General features: G+C 38.6%; 1 protein-coding gene across 1 annotated transcript in view; it reads left to right on the top strand.

The window, feature by feature from the left end:
* LOC120514944 overlaps nt 1-11,241 on the top strand; it is a 49,685-nt gene extending 38,444 nt beyond the window's left edge. The window contains exons 3-6 of the mRNA XM_039735606.1: nt 2,488-3,455; nt 7,873-7,944; nt 8,550-8,707; nt 10,935-11,241. Coding sequence (XP_039591540.1) covers nt 2,488-3,455; nt 7,873-7,944; nt 8,550-8,707; nt 10,935-11,070 — 1,334 coding nt within the window. The 3' untranslated portion in view covers nt 11,071-11,241. The remainder of the gene's footprint in view (nt 1-2,487; nt 3,456-7,872; nt 7,945-8,549; nt 8,708-10,934) is intronic.
* The last annotated feature ends 4,295 nt before the right edge of the window (nt 11,242-15,536 follow it).

Genomic DNA, 15,536 nt, shown 5'->3' with positions numbered 1-15,536 from the left:
AAACGTGCGGGTTATCATTTTAAACTATTTCAAGGTCAGTGATTATGAATATGATGCTATTTTTGGTTTTTGATCATTTACTAGTCTTCTATGGACTTCTATAAGAAGGCGAAAAATGAAAAATTTCTATTACAATTGAGAATTTTTAGACCTTAAACATTTAAAATATACCAAACAGTTTAACGTTTCAAATATTGAACAATTCTTATTTATTGCTAGCCATCCCCTGCGGCTCCGCCTGCGTAGTAGTGAAACAGGACCTTGAGGAGGGCCCTGCCTGGCCCCCGATTCTTGGCATCACGCTTCCCCACTCCCCTCGGCCTGCAGCCTCTGTCTCGGATTAGTGCAAATAAGTCGCTTCTGCAAGCAAACTATGATTCTTAGAGCGATGAGAGAAGTCGCAAAATCAACTTAAATGTTGATGCAAATTATAGGAAAAAACCCAAATGTAAATCCATTAAGTAGTTCTCTCTTTCGCTAGCTAAGTGGAGGTAAGGAACACCCCCCGCAGCTGGCCGTGAGTGAGGAGGGAAACGTCCCACTCCCTTCGGTCCGCTGCGTGTCTCTCGGATTCACGCAAATAAATCAGTTGCGCAAGTGAACTGTGATTCATAGCACAATGAGAGAAGTTGCAAAATCAACCAGAATGTTCAAGCAAATTATAGAAAAAAACCCAATCTAAATCCATTAAGTAGTTCTCTAGTGAAAAACGGAAAGACAGACAGACAGACATTGGATTTTATATATACTATATAGAGATGTATTTTTACCTCATGAAGCAAATTATTTCTAATGAACACCCTGAATTAGGGTGAATGTAGAGAGAGGATAACTGCAGTACATAAACAACTTTGTAGCAACTGTACTACTTTTGGATCATTTTTGTAAACAAGTGTAAAGCCCAGAAGAAGTTGCATTGCGTCTTTGTGGACCTGGAGAAAGCATATGACAGGGTGCCTCGAGAGGAGCTGTGGTATTGTATGAGGAAGTCGGGAGTGGCAGAGAAGTATGTAAGAGTTGTACTGGATATGTACGAGGTAAGTGTGACCGTGGTGAGGTCTGCGGTAGGAGTGATGGATGCATTTAACGTGGAGGTGGGAATACATCAGGGATCGGCTCTGAACCCTTTCTTATTTGCAATGGTGATTGACAGGTTGACAGACAAGATTAGACAGGAGTCCCTGTGGACTATGATGTTTGCTGATGACATTGTGATCTGTAGCGATAGTAGGGAGCAGGTTGAGGAGACCCTGGAGAGGTGGAGATATGCTCTAGAGAGGACAGGAATGAAGGTCAGTAGGAACAAGACAGAATACCTGTGTGTAAATGAGAGGGAGGTCAGTGGGATGGTGAGGATATAGGGAGTAGAGTTGGCGAAGGTAGATGAGTTTAAATACCTGGGATCAACAGGACAGAGTAATGGGGATTATGGAAGAGAGGTGAAAAAGAGAGTGCAGGCAGGGTGGAATGGGTGGAGAAGAGTGTCAGAAATGATTTGTGACAGACGGGCATCAGTAAGAGTGAAAGGGAAGGTCTACAAGACCTTGGGGGTGGTGGAAGATGTGTGGGTGGCAATTTGCTGAAATTAAATGGGCTGTCCAATACTGGGTTAGGTTTTGTAGGACTGCGCGGGGTTTTTATAGATGTTGGACTGAAAAGTGCCTGTCAAATCTGGCATCCCTGATTGTAAACCTCTGGCAAAGGGAACCTTTTTCTGGGGGTACTTACAGCGTTAAGAACTGCTTTCCTCCTTGGCCTCAGGATTTATCAGTGGTTGATGGCTGTCAAAATTAGACAAAGGATTGCATTTTCATGGTATGATGCTTATGGCAAAAAACAGTGTTCAGTTCTTTTTTACAAAGAACTCCAAACAATATTCTTTTGAGAATAAGGAACAGTGTAGTGGAAGAATTGCAATACCAGCCTATTCATCGCTAGTTTCCTAGGTGAAACCTGTCTGTTGTTTCACTCAGTAAAAAAAAAAAAAGTTAATCCAATGCCTAAGAAGGTAATGTCATATATATTAGTTAAAATGTAATGCATTCAGAGGCTGCTGATGACACACACACACACACACAGAGTAACTCTTAACTTTTCTTTGGTTCTCCTCCCTCTTATTTGCACCTCACAAATGGTATCTCAAAACGTTTCACTGTAAATAACATTTGTACAATTAGTTCCATATTTACAGAATTTCAGAAATACATTTGCTTATAAAATTAATGCAGGAGAAAATAACTGGATGTGTGGATGCAGATTTACTCCGCCTATCAGAGACATTTTGGTTTTGCAGATTTCTCAACACTATTTTTCCAAATCACAGAATTACATCTGCTTGTACAAATTGAACAGATTTATTTGTAACATATTTTACTGCAAATTAAATGATGATATATGATGATGTATGCTGTACTCAGTATGTCCGTTTTGGGGAACACTGGCATAACCTAATTTTTTTGCCAATGCATTTTTTTGTTTCCTATTTAGATTGGATCTTTGGTGAAAAATCTCTAAACTGTTCATTGCTTTCAAAGCAGAGATGCCCTTATCTGGATAAACACAATATTGTCATCTCGCCTCATTTGTTGATTCGGACCTCACCGTTGGGTAACAAATTGGTAGTCCCTTCAGAAGTCCAGAACGTGAAAGATCAGCAGATAGTGAAAGGCATCTCAGTGCAGTCATCGTGCTGTAAAAATTCAGTCACTCAAAATAAGACGCAGCCCCCAAATACAGGGAAAATTGGAAGCAGTGAAAAACTGTTCATCCATACCAGACGTATGACTTTCAAAGAAGATGATGGCCAAATCAAAAGGATCACATCTTGCAACCCTACAAGAGTAAAGCACCTGATAACTTTGACACGAGGAAGCTTATCAGAGCAGCCATTTGCTCAGCAAGAGAGAACAACATCTGTGTTTAGGGAAACTGAAAACCCTATAAGATTGTACCAGACAGCCTGCTCGGATTATAAACTGGAAATATTCCAGTCAATACATCAGAAACAAAGGTGTTCCACTTCATGCAATAAGCCACAAAATAGTCAGAAAGAAAGGCTCTCGGCAGACAGACTGATTTTCCAACCAACCTCGACAAGCCCATTATCAGATGGTGAAGCCAACGTATCAGACTGTAACACAGTTGAATGTGTTCACATTGATCTTCAAAGCAATGGCACTGAAATATTATGCACTGAAAATGATTTGGTCAGTACTCCTGAAATGCATAGCCCCGATGATTTTAGTCTACCAAGTTCTGATGATTGTTTATCTATGTGCTGTACGTCTGAAGCAGAAGCATCAGAACCAGTTGATCATCTACAGAAACTGAAGGGAAACAGCCAAACTACGAACTATTATAACTTGACGAAAATTTCACTGATAAAAGACCAAAGAGAATCAAACGATTGCTTATTGCTCAGGCCTAGTACTGAGAAAGCGAAACCTCAATCACAGGTAAACAGCTTACAGTTTTTGTGGACTCAAAGAATGTGGACAGATCTTATTTGTTTGGTTTATATAAAGACAATAATGAATCCTGCTTAAGCTTTGGAAGATGGTCCCATGGTGCAAATGGAGAGTATAACATTAGCTAGCTACAGTTGTTCACACGCTCTCTTCTATTTGTTTAAAACAGATACTTTACATACTGTCTTATTACTCGCCTCAAGCCTTATATTAGGCACAATAGTCACCTTATTTTGATCTCTTTTAATCTCTCTGTTGCCTAAGACATATTTTTCTGATCTTTTTTATTTGTTATTTTAAGGTACTTATATTTTCTGAGTTTATGGTGCTTGCAATTGCCCTTGTACATTATAGGGTACTGTATGTACTGATTATGGCATGCTTATTTTCTGATCTGACTTTTGCTTGTTTGATTACATTTCTACTTTTTGCTGTCGTCTCTTTGCACATGTAAGAAGCACTTTTACAGGTGGCCATCATTGTCCATACAACCGGATGAGCACAGTGCTTGACTCTCCACTGACAATGTCTTGTTAGCCTGATAAGTGAAGGCCACAGAAAAGCAAGCAGCACTGCTCATCACCACTGCAAATTATAGATACTGTGGCATGGCTATAGGACCATTGTATAGAGCTGGGGTGTCCACAGTTTTTCGGCTTGTGAGCTACTTTTCAAATGTTCAGGTCGAAAAGATCTACCTACATTAAAAATGCTATATATATATATATACTGTGGTGGGTTGGCACCCTGCCCGGGATTGGGATTGGTTCCTGCCTTGTGCCCTGTGTTGGCTGGGATTGGCTCCTGACCCCCGTGACCCTGTGTTCGCTTCAGCGGGTTAGAACATGGATGGATGGATGGATATATATATATATATATATATCTATATATATATATATATATATATAGATATATATAGATATATATATATATATATATATATAGATATAGATATATATACATACAGTGGAACCTCGGTTTGCGAGCATAATTCATTCCGGAAATGTGCTCGCAGTCCAAACACTCGTATATCAAAGTGAATTTCCTCATAAGAAACAATGGAAACTCAGATGATTTGTTCCACAACCCAAAACTATTCATATAAAAATGATTAATACAAAATATATAGTAAAAATACATAAAACAAATTAACCTTCACTTTACCTTTGAAAAGAATCATGGCTGGTGTGAGTGAGATTCTAAAATTCTACATAAAATCATGTTCTTAATTAGTGCCCAGTTTTTGCTTCTAGTTAACTTCATTCAATTCATTTGCAGTTTAAGACTCAGACCCTTTAAATCAGGGATGAGCAGCGTTGGACTGCAATGGCTTCACGTTTTTCTTCCAACCCAATTGCTTCATGAGAAGTCATGAGAAGAATTGCTGATGAAGCACGTATTCCTCAAGTGACACTTTATGCTTAATTTTAGTTTTCTCACTTATTAATGTTTTGAACCCTTAATTACTTATTTTAGTCTTAAACAGCTGTATTCGTTGTTTTAACTGCTCCTTAATAGCAATAAGATGCAAATGACAAAGGAACCAGCAGTTCTACATCAAGCTTATCTCCATTTCCTCCCATTTGTATTCATCTTTCAATATTTAGTTTAATTAAGTACTCAGAAGGAAACTCAAAGGGAAGAACTGAAAATTATTTCTCTGTTTAAGACTTCAGATCACTTGGATGATACATAAGTCATTAGAAAGGAAGAAAAAATTATGATTTAAGAATGAACTGACATAGTGGATTTAAAATGCGAACAAGCCATGAAGTTACGTAAGATCTGTTATTGGTGAGGATTGGCTTCTAATTAAGCAACTGGTTTGGAACAAAAACCTGCAGCTCTCCAGGATTTGAGTTGGCCTCCCCTGTTCTATCCTAAACTTACTAAAATGTTATCTGATTAAATTTAAATGTATACCTTTAACTTTTGTTCACTTCCTGTCACTTGATTGCATGCTGGTTTAGAAAAGGAAAAAAAAAAAACAAAACAAAGAAATATTTCTTGCACTTTTCCCACTGATAACTGAAACAGGCAGGTTTTGACTTACATACATTTTCACAGAAATAATTTTGCATTTGTGAAACATGAAACACACAAACAGATTTTTTTGGGAAGGAGAACAAGGAATGCTGCTTTCTAATTCCTCATCCGCGCTTCTCTGTTTGCCTGAGTTCTTTTCTACAGCGGCATAAAGCCAGTTGCCACAGCAGTACAATCAATGCTATTTAGGTCTTTCGTTCACATCATTCTGGAGAGTGAAGCAAGTGACATGCTGCATATTTTCTACACAAAGACCCGGTAAACGCACCGTTGTGCCCATCAGTGAGTTTTCTCCACAGGAAAATCTAACTACACAAAAAGTCTAATAATCGTCTTATCCCAGTTGAGGATATGCACACTTACTTACAGTAATTTGTTTTCCCACTAGATATCTTTACTGAAGGGTGGCACGGTGGCACAGTGGGTAGCACTGCTGCCTCACAGTTAGGAGACCCGGGTTCGCTTCCTGGGTCCTCCTTGCATGGAGTTTGCATGTTCTCTCTGTGTGCTCAGGTTTCCTCCCACAGTCCAAAGACATGCAGGTTAGGTGCATTGGCAATCCTAAATTGTCCCTAGTGTGTGTGTGTGTGTGTGTGTGTGCCCTGCAGTGGGCTGGCACTCTGCCCAGGGTTTGTTTCCTGCCTTGTGCCCTGTGTTAGCTGGGATTGGCTCCAGCAGACGTGGGTTGGATAATGGATGGATGGATCTTTACTGAAATACTAAATAAAAGGCAGATGCGTATGTAATTAATGCATGAAAACGGTTCCAGTCAGGAACTAAACCCTTTCTTCTTTTGTGAATTGTACGAATATCCCTGGAAGGTAAACGGAATTTACATCATGAATTTTTTTGCAAAGTCAGTTTTCTGTAAATCATCTCGGCCATTGCTACCAATTTTGTTTATACTTTAGGAGGTTGGATGAACTTTTACTTTTAGAATTAATAGTATAGTAATAGTGCGGCCTAATGGGTTTGACCTCATGATAACAAGCCCCAACTGGAAGTCATGCATATCATTTTGTTATCATATACACGTATAAATAGAAATGATAGACTTATAATAGAAAATGAGAAAATTCTGAAGAAGGAAAATCATGCTGACATTTTATTATGCCGTTTACAAGAACTACTGGAAGACATGGACTGTACTTATAAGACAGGGGCAACTATTGATGATGACGATTGGGCTAATGTGAAGAATGGAGGTGTAGTTAAAGTTGATTAAGGTATTTATAGTAAAATCAAATAACATTAAACAGTTGAAGGTAAAAAAGTTGAAAGTATAATTCTAATAACATAAATATAACAGACAATAATTATTTAAGATACAAAAAATATAAAAAATTCAGTTCTGCTAATTATATACAGTAATATGTGTTTCCTTTCAATCACTGGAAAAATCTTCTAAAGAATTACTTCACACTTTTATACTGTATGAGTTACTTTTATAGAGTACGTTTTTCATTAAAATAAAGCTATGTCCGTTTTTCTGGCGGCTTTGTGGCTAAGGATCTGCGCTCGGATCTGGATAGTTGTCGTTTCAAGTCCCATTACTGCCAGAAGGGATCGCACTCTGTTGAGCCCTTGAGCAAGGCCATTAACATGAAAACTGCTCCAGGGGTTCTGTACAATGGCTGACCCTGTGCTCTGAACCCCAGGGGTCATGCAAAAAGACAATTTCCCTTCAGGGGATTAAGAAAGTCTATGAAATAAAATCAAAATACAGAGAGGTACCCCAAAGCAATTTGGTGATAAAACTGCAATGAAAGTGAAAGAGGGGCTCCAGCCTGTCACCTGTATGAGAATACCAATGAAGTGATATGACGTAAGAGATTCATGCCCACCATGGAGAGCTGTTAGTATAAAGACAACGACAAAAACCACTGTGGGTCTGTTTTCAAGAAATTACATACTGATAATAAAAAAAGGTATCATCTGTTCACTCAGGGGCCCTTTATCTAATCATAGAACTTATTAAAGATCTGGACGCATTCAGTGTCAAAACTTTGTAATAATAGAAGAGACCAGGATTTGCCAGATGTTTTCTCATGGCACTGTTTATACGTTTTAAATATGTTTCTTCTATCTACTATACATACATATACAAAAACCTCCACATTCAAACTATACATATAATGCATATAATACATATTTTTTCTTTCAGTCAAACATAAATACTTCATTTAAATTATAATCAATTTAATAATTAATTTCTCTATTTAACTGCTACTCATTTACAGCCTTTGGGACTTCGTACTGATTAATCTTTTGGGAACTCGGTTTTCTTTCTTTTCTTCCATGATAAACAAACGCATGCTTAAATTGACTGACTAATTAAATGACTTTCTACTGATGACAGGTATCAAATGGCTGGCCTGCATTTCATCCAAAGCCCCTGAGAGTTCCGTCCTATAGCAACAGAAATGTGAAGGTACAGACAATTTTGAAACTGTTCCATGATTTTTGAACTAAGAGTGTCATGAGTCTCCACACATATAGAAGTAACTGTGTGAATTCATCCAGTAATTAATGTGTATAGTTAATATGTTGGGCTGGTCATTTGGCCCCACTGGCCATTCTATTTCGATGTATGTCACTTTGTCACTGGTTTGTACTCCTGTTAGACACAGCAGGCGTTATAAATGGCCAAGATGGTGAATTAAACAAATGTATGAATTCAGGTCCAGGGTTTCACACAACTAAAGCTGCTGGAAATGAAATCCATACCAGTCAGATTCATTGTTAAAAGACTCTTTATATTTGATTGTAATTCTTTTTTCATTTTAAAAAATCTTAAAATATTTTTGGTAGTGCAAGTCCACATATTACTGTATAATCTGTCATTTCTTCATCTAAACTGCTTGCCGTTACCTTTTCATTTAGTGATGTTTAACTCATATGATGAATTTTACATGAAAATATAGCAACAGACAGCAAACGGGTAGACTGGAAATGCTTAGCAACCAATATGAAATACTTTTGTGACCCAGTTTCTGTTGCTTTAAATATTTCAGTATGGTGTTTGAATTACTACAGGATGCCAAGAACAATAAAATGTGCCAGCCACTTAGAAAACCTCTAGATGCTGAAATGCAAGTGACCGAGGGGCATATTGCAGTCTGCCATCTTCTTCATGTGCTGAAAGAGGGGCTTGGAAACACCTGCGTGCAGAAGAGGGGCGAACAAAGCAAATGGTACTTTACAGTGCTTAACTTAAAGTCTTCTTTAGCAGTGGACTTATCTACTGTATGCAGGGTACAAGGTACTGGGAATATTCAGTATGTATATCATTTGGGAAATGCTTTTTTAATATATTTTTTAATGCACAGCCATTAATATTCTGAACATGCTTGCCACGCATAGAATGGTGAGCAGCCAGAGTTTGTGTTGACAAGATTCTTGATATTAGGGCACATCTTTAGAAAATTAGATATGAATGCAAAACTAACAAGTATTTCTGAATCTACAATATTAACATACGAAAATTGGCAACAAGGGGCCTAATTAAACATGAAGCTCAGTAATTAAAGAATTGTGGCTAGAATGAAAATCAGCTGATTTTACTTATTCAGGAGCTGACTTCAATAACAAACTAAGATGAAAAATGAAGGAAGAAAGATTTAGGAGACAATTTCAATTAGGAGTCTGTGACTAAAAAGACAAAAAAAAGAAGCAAACAGCAGCCTCTGTCGCCCTAAGAATGTTGTATTTCAGCTTTATAGTTTACACAATTTGGAAAAAGTATGTGGGCATCCCTCCAAACTACTGAGTTCAGGTGTTTCAGCCACACAGGTTGTTAGCAGGTACATAAAGGAAATCAAACACACAGCCTTGTGATCTCCATTGAAAATCATTAGCAATAGAATGGGCCACACTCAGTGACTTTAAACATGGCACTATGCTAAGTATAGTAGTATGTGAAATTTCAGCTCTGCTAGATCTTCCCTGATGAGCTGTAAGTGTTATTATTGTGAAGCAGAAGCACCTAGAAGTAATAACAGCTCAGCCATGAAGTGGAAGACCATGCAAACTCGGAGCGGGGCTGCTGAGTGCGGAAATGCATAGCTTGTAAAGATCTCCTCTACTCTGTGGCATCGCTCACGAATCAGATCCAAACTGACACTAGAATCCAAATCAGCATAAGAACTGTGCATCGGGAGCTTCATGAGCTCCATGGGTGTCCATGGCCAAGCAGCTGTACACAGGCCGGAGATCACTATGTGCAGTGCCAAGTGACAGTTATATTGGTGTAAAGCGTCCCATCACTGGACTCTGGAGCAGTGGAATCATGTTCTCTAGGGTGGTGAATAACGCTTCACTATCTGACGGTATGATGGATGAATCTGGGTTTGGTGAATGCCAGCTGAACGCTACCTAGGAGACTGCATAGTGTCTATTGTAAAGTTTGGTGGAAGGGGTATAATGATCTGGGCTAGTTTGTCAGGGTTTAGGTTAGGCCCCTTAGTTCCAGTAAAGGGTACTGTTAATGCTACAGCAAGCAAAGACATTTTAGATAATTGTGTGCATCCAACTTTTAAGACCCTTTTCTGTTCCAGCTTAGCTGTGCCTCTGTGAACAAAACTAAGTCCATAAAGACATAGAGGAACTTGAGTGGCCTGCCCAGAGCCCAGGCCTCAACCCAATCAAACACCCCTGGGATGATTTGGAGTGCAGATTGTGTGCCCAGTGCTCTCGTCCTACATCAGTACCTAACCTCACAAATGGACTTTTGGCTGAATGGGCACAAATTCCCACAGATTCAATCCACTCTTCTCAGAAGCCATAAAGTTGGGGAGCCAACTCCATACTGATGCCTATGGTTTTGGAATGGGATATCCAAAAAGCTCATATAGCTGGGATGGCCAGATGTCCACAAACTTTTGGCTATACAATATAATGTGTTAACCAGCAGTCTTTTCAGCATGTGTTAGAGGAAGAAAACAAATCAGCAGATTATATATTAAGATTGCCATTTGAAATCCTTCCAGTTTTGAAAATGTTGAATAGTCTAAATTTTATTATGAACAATTTTTGCATAAATCAGTATAAAAATGATAACCCAAATTCATTGGGTTACCCCTTTTGCTAAAATCATTATGAGAAAATTCCTTGAGAGGCCTATAGAGATATTTGCAAGTCGCCACTTTTCCGGCTGTTGGTGCGAGTGGGCATACGGCTCCAGTAATGGTCGCTGTGCTGTCCAGAGCTCTTTGCACCCAGGACTGCTGCAATCTGATGTGAACCCTGTGAGCATGAATTGAATTAAGTAGGACAGAGAATGTTAACGTTATGAAACTCTATTTCACAATTCATTTTTTTAAGTAAAGCATTTAATAGTGCACTACAAGAAAGAAAATGTAAATATCTGTATGGCATTTTATATTACTGATTAATCTGTTTTCTCAAATATTATACTTTTAGGAATGTTCCAAAGATCAAGAAACACCAAGCTAAAACTCTCCCTTCAAGAAGACCAATCACGTGTCACAACGTCTACAATCAGGTTATTGCAAAGTTGTGGTTAACAAAGCGAACAAACACACAGAGAAGTTTGTGAGATTTTGCAGCGTTTGATGTTTGACATCTTCACAGTTTGCTTCTTTACATTTATGACTCTGAGAGTATGGAATGGACGCGATGATTGGCTTACACGTTGTCTTTGCAACATGAAAAAGAAACATTTTGGATTTACATATACAGCAGGGGTGTCGAACTCCCGGCCTGGAGGGATGCAGTGGCTGCAGGTTTTCATTCTAACCATCTTTTTCATTAGTGACCAGTTTTAGCTGCTAATTAACTTCTTTTACTTTAGTTTTAATTAACTTGAATAAGGCCCCTTAGTTATCTGTTTTTTTAATTAGCAGTCAAGCAATAATGAGACAAAAAATGAGCTGCCACATGACCAGTTCACCTGTGCCCGTCACACAATATCTGAAACTAAAGAAAAGTGAAGGTCTTGATAACCCTAATCTCTTAGGTCACCAAAACAGTTTAACGAACAGAAATTCAAAAGTTTTGGAAATGGCTGCTGTGGCAGAATGAGAGTGGCAACAGGCCACGGAATTAAATAACGGGCTTAATTAACAGCAAGAATCAGCTTCTCATTAATAGATTGGTTGGAGTTTGAAATCCCAGTTTAGCTGATCATTTGGTGTCTCGTTTCACATCTCATTTCTGTTTGGTTGCCATTTCATGAAGAAACGAATCAATTCAGAGCAGTGAATCCTTTAAAAACAGAGCTATTAAAATAAAGGTAAAAAGAGATAATTAGCAGTGAAAACTGGTCAATGATTAGGAAAAGGGTTAGAATGAAAGCCTGCAGCCAAAGCAGCGCTCCAGGCCTGGGGCCACATGTATGAATGAAATGTTGCGTAAGAACTTTTCCACGTTCAAATCGCGAGCACAGAAATGGTACCTCATACCTGTCGTGTAAGAACTTTTCCACATTCAAATCGCGGCTTTATAAATAAACAATATGCGGTAAGTTTCAGTGTATTAGTGTAATGCATCTGATTGTAATTAACTTGTAACAATATAATGATCCAGGGAATAGCCATAGTATTCCAAATACCATAACTGCTTTAGCGTTGTTACTCACTGCACTGCTTCTTCTTCTTCTTCTTTCAGCTCCTCCCGTTAGGAGTTGCCACAGCGGATCACCTTTTTCCATATTACTCTCACTGCACCACTCAGAGTATTTATATTACTGTATCTGAGTGTGAATCACAACAACAGCTGATCGGAAAGAGAATTATCGGTATACAGCTTCAAGGACACGCTACCTCAGCCACGGCAAAACATTTCAAAGCCTTTCCTGTACGGACCTCGCGGTTCAGAAACAGTTTCATCCCAAGAACTTTAAACGCACTCAATCAATTGCTCCTTGTAGAACTGTCTGTACTTATAAGTACAATCACCCCACTGTAAACTTGCACTACAGTTATAATATCGCACAACCTGAGCCACTTTATAAAGCGCGTATTTACATATGATGATGATATCATTTTTAAGATGAAATGCAGCAAAATATGTTTATTATATTATACAGATAAAAGTTTAACTTAATTTAAATAATCTATATTCTTCACTGGGACTGGCATGAAGAACAGAATAATTAAACATGTACTACGAAGATATTTCAATGTTCCTTAAATGTTTTGAAGAATTGGCGCTCTAAGCTTACAGATGGCTTAACGTCTATTACAGAGCTGATTGTGTGGCGATCGGTTACTTGGAGAAAGAAAAGCAAGGACTGCAGGGGCGGCCACGCCAATATATATTGAATATAAAACAGAAAGAGAAAATAACGACACAGCTAAAAAAAAAGCAAATTTCGACAAAAGTTAAATGCTTGTATCATGAGCACGAGGTGGCTATGCAGTGCTCGCAACGGACGTGGCCATCCACCGTGCATAAGATACCATATTGACATTGGCGGCTTAAGGAGCCACCGATTCTTTCTCTGCCTAGGGCCACAAGCCTAGAGCCGCCCATGAGTACTGCTGCAATAAATAATTTCATCGAAGGTCGCGCACAGCCATGAAACCCATGTTTAATAACGTGCTTTAACTCCTATCATCATGAAAATGATATCACATATACATCTCAGTATTTTAGTTATTCAGAGAGCTGTAATATCACACATGTAATGTATTCTGTGTCCAGTCGGAGGAAGAGAGCCGGTTTAAGAAGCAAGTAGTGATTCACACACATAGAGCACATAGAAGATCACATACAAAACAAATCATTTAACATGCTACTTTAATTACGATGTGATTTGAGAAACTGGTTAATTAAACGATTTTAAGATGACATTTATGATGTTCTACTTTAATGACAAAATAAACTACATGATTAAAGTGGAAATTTCAAGATTGAAGTTGACATTTCATGCTTTTTCCCCACTGTGTGCCTTTTTTTTCTCTGTACCCTAATAAGCTTTCATATGACACTCAGACAGTGGGCTACGACTCGCCTTTTCACAGCAACTTTGATATCTGACAACTTCTTTTTTATTTCCAGCACTGGGCGACTTTGTGAACGTGAGCTTTCAAGTTTCTCCAACACGCTATGTCACTCAAGCAAATTCCTTTTGTTGATTATACCACGGTTTAAATAAACAAATAGTATGTTTTTCCTTTGCCTCCACTTGGTATTCACTGGAATTCGTATATTTTCCCTGTGCTTTTCCCATTGTCTTTACACAGAAGGCTGAGCTTAAGGAAGATTTATATTGATTTGCATATTCAAAGAGGCGTAATTCTGGGAGGAGCTGGGGCGGGACAGAAGGTGCGTGCACGAGCGTTACTTTTCACGCCGACTGGGATTTATGGAGCGGAAGAACACGAAAGTTGGAGTACGCACATTCCTGCATCTGGATTTTTCTGTGCGTAAACACATTTCGGCTTTTGTGCTTACGTCATGTTATAGTGCGAATTCTACGCACATCATTATACATGAGGCCCTTGGAGTTTGACACCCCTGATATAGAGGGACACAGTGTGTTTAAATATAGGCCCAGGCACTGCCTTTGTGGAGTTTGTACTTTCTCTCGGTGTCTGTAATGGATTTAATTCCAGCTGGCGACTCTGCATTAGCCCAGTATGAGTGAGGTAGGCTATGTGCAATACGACTGATGGGTGAACCATCCAGGATTTGCTCCAGCTTGTGTCCAGTGCTACTGGGGTAGACATCATCTCCCCTTGACTGGAACCACAATAGCCAGCTAGAGAATGGAGGGATACCATGGAGGAATAATGAATAGTTTACTTTTATCACCTTTTCCTTTATGTTTAACTGGCTTCTAACATGAAAATATTATTAAGATTCACTCAATGTTAGGAAATCTGAATTACTACAAATGTATATCTAGGTATATTCTGCCAGTTTATAAGTGGTTATATTTATTTAAATAATGTGCAATATTATCAAGAAGAAATGGAATAACTAAAAATGAAAAAGCTCCACAAAGGGATTTCCTTGCTAAAATAATCACATTTCTTTTTAAATATTACATATGAAAACATATCAACTATGCAAGTATATGCAGGGATATTTTTCTACGAACATGTATATTATTCTTCAAATTTGTACATTATGGTTTAATTTTGCATATTAATTAAAATACAGCCTATATTTGATGTTATTTATTGGTCACATTTATTTTGAACTTATTCTTAGACTAAATAAAATGAGAATAAAACAGGTGGCCTGAACAGCTGCCTAAAGTGATTCTGGTTTAGTGAGCCTTCTGTTCAATGAAAACTATTGACATATTATGAGGAACACCAGTACACCTGCTTATCAAGGCAACTATCGAATCAGCCAATCATGCGACAGCAGTGCAATGCATAAAATCATACAGATACGACTCTGAAGCTCCAGTTAATGTTCACATCAAACACCAGACTGGGGATAAATGTGATCCCAGTGATTTTGACCATAGTAGTTGATGGGAGAAGTGCTGGTTTCAGTATTCCTGTACCTGTTTATCTCCCAGGAGTTGCACTCATGACAGTTTATTCAGAAGGGCGAAAAAAAAACAGAAAAACAGCCAGTGAGTGTCAGTTCTGCAGACAGAAGCATCTTGTTAATGAGAATGGCCAGAGTGGCTCGAGCTGACCAAAAAGCTGTGGTAAGTCATATAACCATTCTGTACTGTGGTGAACAGAAAAGCATCTCAGAATGCACAACACATCAAACCTTGAGGCTAAATTGGTGACAATAGCAGAGGATCATGTCGGGCTCCACTCCTATTAGCCAAGAACAGAACGCTGAGGCTGCAGTGGATAACAGGCCCACCAAAACTGAAAAGTGAAAGACTGGAAAAACGCAGCCTTGTCTGATCTTTCAGCTGAGGTTCATAGATGGCAAAATCAGGATTTGGTGCCAACAGCATGAATCCATGCACCCAACCTGCCGTGTGTCAGTATTCCAGACCGGTAGTAGTGGTGTAACATGTAAGGAATGTTGTCTTGACACACTTTGAGCCTTTTAATACCAATCTATCAACGCTTGAATAGT

This window comes from Polypterus senegalus, chromosome 14, assembly GCF_016835505.1.
Source record: "Polypterus senegalus isolate Bchr_013 chromosome 14, ASM1683550v1, whole genome shotgun sequence".
Taxonomy (NCBI): domain Eukaryota; kingdom Metazoa; phylum Chordata; class Cladistia; order Polypteriformes; family Polypteridae; genus Polypterus; species Polypterus senegalus.
This window is presented reverse-complemented; position numbering and strand designations above follow the sequence as displayed.